This window comes from Myotis lucifugus, unplaced genomic scaffold, assembly GCF_000147115.1.
Source record: "Myotis lucifugus unplaced genomic scaffold, Myoluc2.0 scaffold_1076, whole genome shotgun sequence".
Lineage (NCBI taxonomy): Eukaryota > Metazoa > Chordata > Mammalia > Chiroptera > Vespertilionidae > Myotis > Myotis lucifugus.
Genome location: NW_005872124.1, coordinates 102,316 through 108,616, shown reverse-complemented (window position 1 = coordinate 108,616; position 6,301 = coordinate 102,316). Strand labels below are relative to the sequence as shown.

The 6,301-nt window shown below is 49.3% G+C and overlaps 1 protein-coding gene across 1 annotated transcript in view; it reads right to left on the bottom strand.

Annotated features, from left to right (window-relative positions):
• Window positions 1-839: 839 nt before the first annotated feature.
• The window catches only part of LOC102436333 (mastin-like), a gene marked incomplete at its 3' end in the record, with an annotated part of 12,666 nt that continues 7,204 nt past the window's right edge, over window positions 840-6,301 (bottom strand). Inside the window, exons 5-6 of the mRNA XM_023747970.1 lie at window positions 1,012-1,169; window positions 840-890 (exon numbers count right to left, since the gene is read on the bottom strand). Coding sequence (XP_023603738.1) covers window positions 840-890; window positions 1,012-1,169 — 209 coding nt within the window. The remainder of the gene's footprint in view (window positions 891-1,011; window positions 1,170-6,301) is intronic.

The window sequence follows — 6,301 nt, the reverse complement described above, 5'->3', positions numbered from 1 at the left end:
TTATGTCTGTCCTCCACCTTCCTGTGGGTTCCAGTAGCTCAAGAAACCCACTCAGTGAACTCCTTGCCCCTGAGACCTTGTCCATGCTGGGCACATGTGATCAAGGATAATTAAGGGAGGGAGGGAGGGGAGGAGGGAAGTAACATTATGAAATAAGAGAGAGAAGAAGAACATAGAAGAGCAGAAAAGAAAATAAGAAGCAGGGGAAGGAGGGAGGGGAGGAAGAAAGAAGAGGAAGTGGAAGGGTGGAGGGAGGGACACTGGGACAAACAAAACCCCCATGAACTCCCAGAAATGCCATCACAGGGACTGAGCCCTGGAAACCTCCTCACACCCGAACTCGGAGACCTGGGACCCGGGGACTCTCAGGGAGGCCCCCACTGCGCCCTCAGTCACCGCCATGATGAGTCCATGCCACCATCTCAGCCACGGCTTGGAGCTGGTTTTCCAAGTTTAATAGGAATCAGAGGGTGAGCAGGAGGCCATGGGCCCAGGCTCCTTGTCCTGGCCCTCCTACTGTGAGAGACACCAGCCTGCGGAGCATCTCCTGTGTCTGCTGCCCTATAGTCAGGACAGGAGGGGGACCCAGAGGGCAGGAGGCTCTTGACACTGTGGAGGGTGAGGAGGTGGGAGGATGAGGCTGGAATTGGGAAAGAAGCAAGGGTGTCAACAAGGAAGATTGAGGGTCTCCCCATCATGGGAACCCTGCCTGGCCTCATCTAGGATCCAGGGGGTGAAGAGACATACTTCTAGATCCAAGAAATGAAGCTCATCACCCGGGCATACACCCCAGGGAAGTCGCGATGACCACAGCTGTATCCCCAGCTCACGATCCCTACCTGGACCCAGGTGCCTGCCCACCTGTACACCAGGGTGCTCCCGGAGTCACCCTGTGGGGAGAGGCAGGACTCAGTGAACATCTCCACACGGGCCACTGCATGGAGCTTCTGAGTCCCGATTCCCTGGGCCAGGAGGGGACGGAGGACAGAGGACGGGACAGGTGGGGCTCACCTGGCAGGAGTCCTGGTCCTCACTCCCAGCCCACAGCATGTCATCCTTGATGATCTGGCCAGTGTTGGTGGAAGAATTATGGTAGCGCTGGTTACAGACCCTGTTCCCCACCATGGGAACCATCACCACCTGCAACTGGTAGGGCCAGAGCCGCGGAGCTGTGGGGAGGGGCTGGCTGAGAACCAGAGGTGGTCCAGGCTTCTGCTCCTTCCCAACAACAAGGTCATCCTTCCACTCCTTCTGGACCACCCCAGCCATCAGCCGAGGGCACAGGGAGTCCCTCTGTGGGCCCTGACTCTGGGGTCTAGAGCAGCTACACCTGGCCCTGGGACTGAGCTCCTCAGCATCCACTAAAACAGCGGTTCTCAACCTGTGGGTCGGGAGCCATTTGGGAGTCGAACGACCCTTTCACAGGGGTCGCCTAAGACCATTGGAAAACACATATATAATTACATATTGTTTTGTGAGTAATCACTATGCTTTAATTATGTTCAATTTGTAACAATGAAACTGGGGGTCACCACAACATGAGGAACTGTATTAAAGGGTCGCGGCATTAGGAAGGTTGAGAACCACTGCTAAACCCATTCAGTTCTAGGATCCAGCACTTCATCAGCCAGAGTCTGGTCTCCACAGGCCTTAGGACAGGCACTGAGGAGAGAGTTATCCCAGGATTGTTCTCCTTGAAAAGCAAGGGATCAGGGCTCACCCAGAGAAATGCATCACAACAGTCATGAAAAACTTCTGAGCTGATGGGTGGGGTTTTCATTCTGATCTAGGGAACTGCCTCTCGCTCCCAGACTGGCTCATCCTCAGGAGGACGATCAAGGTCCACACACCCCCACGGGGCGTGGGGAGGACCCAGGCAGAGCCTCCGGAGGGAATGTCCGCCTGGCAGAGCAAACACCTGTGTCCTCAGTGTCCATGAATCTGATCATGAAACCCCAGCTCTGCACACATGTAGGCTCAATAGGAAACTCCCCCTCTAGTAACTAAATGTAGAATTAGCACATGGCCCAGAACTTCCACTCCTAGTCTGTACCCCAAAGAACTGAAAACAGGGATCCAAGAGGGAGACAGAGTAGGTGGAAGTAACACTCACCTTCTCCCAGAACCAAATCAGAATAACAACTAAATTATAGACCCTGAACCTGAATAACCAACTGAAGACTGGCTGAAAAGAGGTCTCATCATTAAGGACACATGGAAGAAGCCACATGGAGACGGGCAGGGAGGGTGGAGACACAGAAATGGCTGCATTGAGAGTTAGGAGGGACACCTCGGCCGCAAAGGTCCCCTCTGAGAAGGGAGGGGTCTCCACCCCATCCTGAGCTCCCAGCTTGGAACACCGGTGCCTGGAAGAGGAGCTACACAACATCTGGCTGTGACCATCCGTGGGGACTGCACTTGCCAGAGTGAGACAGGGGACTGCCAGGCAACCGGAAGCCCTTTTAAAGGGCCAGTGCACAAACATCTCATTGGCAGGTACTCAACCTGGGCTCCATCGGAGCAACAGCAGCCCAGAGTGGACAGGACCCACCCAGGGAGAGATTGGTTGTATGACTTTGGGGAGAGGGCTGGAGGGGTAGCCTCCATTGTCCAGGGCTGAGTCCCTCTCCCACATGCCCACAGATGCCATCTTTCCTGAGTTGAACATCCCCTCCATAGGGCATCAGCCTGGGGGATTGCATGTGCCCCCACCTCCTCCAGGCTCCCAGTGGTCCTGCCCTACCAAGCTCATGCCCTGCAGGGGAGTCTGCCAGCTGCAACCACCCTGGGCCCACACAGTCTTTCTCAGAAGCTCTGGAGGAGGTCTGAGCAGACTCCAGGGCTGTTGGAGACACACAGGGAGAGACTGAGTTGTGTGTCTCTGAGGTGAGGGCCATTTCCCCAGGCACCCGACTAGCTCCACTGTGCAGAGCCCTCCCTCCTCACTGCCATTCCTAATCTGTGTGATCCTGAGGAACTCTACTGGCCTTACCCAGAGATTTCAGAGACCGTACCCCACTGCAAAGATTTGAAGACCCCAGGTGGGTGGTGTGTGGTGTTGGGATGGTGTGTGGTGTGTGGTGGGTGGTGGTGGCTGGCCTTGGTGTGCCCTGCGACTTTTATCAAGTGGTGTCACACCCAGCACTGGCTCTGAGGTTGAATCTGTATCAACCTGATGAATACCACTCGCCCCAGACCAATGACTCATTGAGAAACTACTCATGCAACCCAACTACAATAGCAGGGCTCACCTCACCACACAAGGGACATTCCTGGGGCAGCTAGCTTAGCTGGAGGCTCTATCAGTGGCTGAGCCTAATGGCAACTTGCAGGCAGAGGCAGATTTTGGGGTGCTTTGGTCCTTTTGTGTCCTGACGCAGGTTGGGAATCAGCCTCAGTATGCAGCTTGGCCCCTCCGATGTGCACCCAGGCCTAGCAGAGGGAGCCACCAACTGTGGAGCACTTCATAGCGTCTAACAGGCAGCCCAGGATTGGTCACAGGCAGTGTCTGACCTTGACCTGCACCACAGTGCCTTCCTAGAGGCCCCAGAACCAGCCCACAGCAGAGTATAACCCAATGAGCTCCACAAGCGGCACACTCAAAGGCAGATCTCTGCAGGCACCAGACCCTGCTGGGGCCAATTCTGCTTCATGGGGTCAGCCTACTCACAGCAGCTCATACAGTGTGATCAGGGTCAATACTCACAGTCAGTCAGCTTGAGGGTCAACCCGACCTACCACTGGCCAACAACAATCAAGACTCACCTACAACAGCAGGGTTTACAGAACCCACACCAGGGACATTCCTGGGCACCCAGCTTAGGGAATCAGGGAGAGTGCACCACTGAGCTCCACAGGACATGTACTCCAAAAAGCCACCCTACCAAGACTGGGGACATAGCAGATCTACCTAACACAGAGAAACAAATACAGAGAGGCGGCCAAAATGGGGAGACAAAGAAGCATGCCCCAAATGAAACAATAGGAGAAACCCCCAGAAAAAGAACTAAGTGAAATGAACACAAACAATATAGCAGATACAGAGTTCAAAACAATGGTTCTAAGGATACTCAAGGAATGAAGGGGAAGGGTTGATGAACTCAGTGAGGACTGTAATAAAGAGACAGTAAGTATAAAAAAAGGACCTAGAAACCATAAGAGAAAAACAGTCAGAAATGAAAAATATGAGATCTGAAATAAATACACTAGAATGAATCAATAACAGATTCCATAAAGCACAAAATCAAATCAGCAATTTAATTGACAAGGTAGCAGACATGCATATTAGCATAACCAATGGACACAGACACTGGGGCGCTGGGGGCTTGCCTGGGGTGGGAATGGCTGAAGAGGAGGGGGGGTCAATTGGGGAAAAAGAAGACATATGTAAAATTTTAGACAATAAAAATAAAATAAATAATAAATAAAAGACAAGGTAGCAGAAAACACCTAATCAGAGCAGCGAAAAGAAAAAAGAATTTTTAAAATGAGGATAGTTTTAGGGACCTCTGGGACAGCGGTTGCCAACCAATGGTCCGTGGACCACTGGTGGTCTGTGAGGTCCGAAAGGTTGGCAACCGCTGCTCTGGGACAACATAAAGCAGAACATTTGCATCATAGGGGTACCAGAAGGAGATAGATAGCAAGGGTTTGAGAACCTATTTGAAGAAATAATGATTTAAAACTTCCCCAACCTGGTGAAGGAAAAAGAGATACAAGCCTAGGAAGTAGAGTGTCCCAAACAAGATGAACCCAAAGAGCCCACACCAAGACACATTATAATTAAAATGTCAGAGGTTAAAGACCAAGAGAGAATCTTAAAATGAGTAAGAGAAAGATAGTCACTGACAAGTGAGGTCCCATAATACCAATTTCTCAACAGAAACATTTCAGGCAGAAGAGATTGACACAAGATATTTAAAGTGATAAAGAGCAAGAATCTACAACCAAGACTACTTTATCCAGCAAGGCTATCTTTTGTCCTAGCTGGTCTGGATCAGCAGCTAGAGTGTCAGCCTGGAGACAAAAGGGTCCCGAGTTCAATTCTGGTCAAGGGCACATGCCTGAGTTGCAGACTCGATCCCCAGTAGGGGGCACGCAGGAGGCAGCCCATCAGTGATTCTCTCTCATCATTGATGTTTCTATCTCTTTATCCCTCTCCCTTCCTCTCTGAAATCAATAAAAATATATTTTTTAAAAACATATATACACCCCTATGTTCACTGCAGCATTGTTTACAGTGGCCAAGATGGAAACAGCAGAAATGTTCTTTGCCATTGATGATTGGATAAAGGTGTGATACATATTTACAATGGAATACTCCTGAGCCACAAGAAAACATGGCATACAGCCATTTAGGACAACATGGGTGGATCTTGAGAACATCATGCAAATTAAATAAGTCATACAGAAAAAGTTAAAAACCATATGATTTCACTCACATGTGGAATATAAAACTGAAAGCAACAAATGAACAAACAAGAAAAAGAAACAAACCAAAACTCATAGATACAGATAACAGTATGGTGGTCACCAGAGGACAGGGGGTGGGGTGGGAGGAAAGGGTAAAGGGGTCAATACAGGTGACAGAAGATGTGACATTGGGTGATGGGTACACAGTGCAAGATACAGATGATTTACCATAGAACTGCACACTGAAAACCTCTATAATCTTGTTAACCAATGTCACCACAATAAATTAAATTGTAGGAAATAAGATATAAATAGCAAAAATAGGACATACAGAAAGCCAACAGACATATGAAAAGATGCCCAATGTCACTAATCATTAAAGAAATGCAAATTAAAACTACAATGAAATATCACCTCACACCTGTCAGAATGGCTGTCATCAATACATCAACAAGCAACAAGTTTTGGTGAAGATGTGGAGAAGGGGGAACCCTCATGTGCTGCTGGTGGGAATGCAGACTGGTGTAGCCCTGTGGGAGACAGTGTGAAGGTTCCTCAAAAAATTAAAAATGGAACTGCCTTATGACCCAACCATTCCACTTCTGGATGTACATCTGAAGAAACCCAAAACATAATTGGAAAGAATATATGCACCCTATGTTCATTGCAGTATATGTACAATAGCCAAGATATGGAAGCAGCCTGAGTGTCCATCAATTGGACAAGTGATAACAATATGGTGGTACATAGAGGGTGGGGCAAAAGTAGGCTTTCGTTATTAGTAGGCAAAAATTCAGAGTTTCTCTTGTTTATTATTAATAATAATTGTATATTTTTCATACTAGAGGTCTGGTGCACAAATTTGTGCACTTGGGGTGGGGTCCCTCAG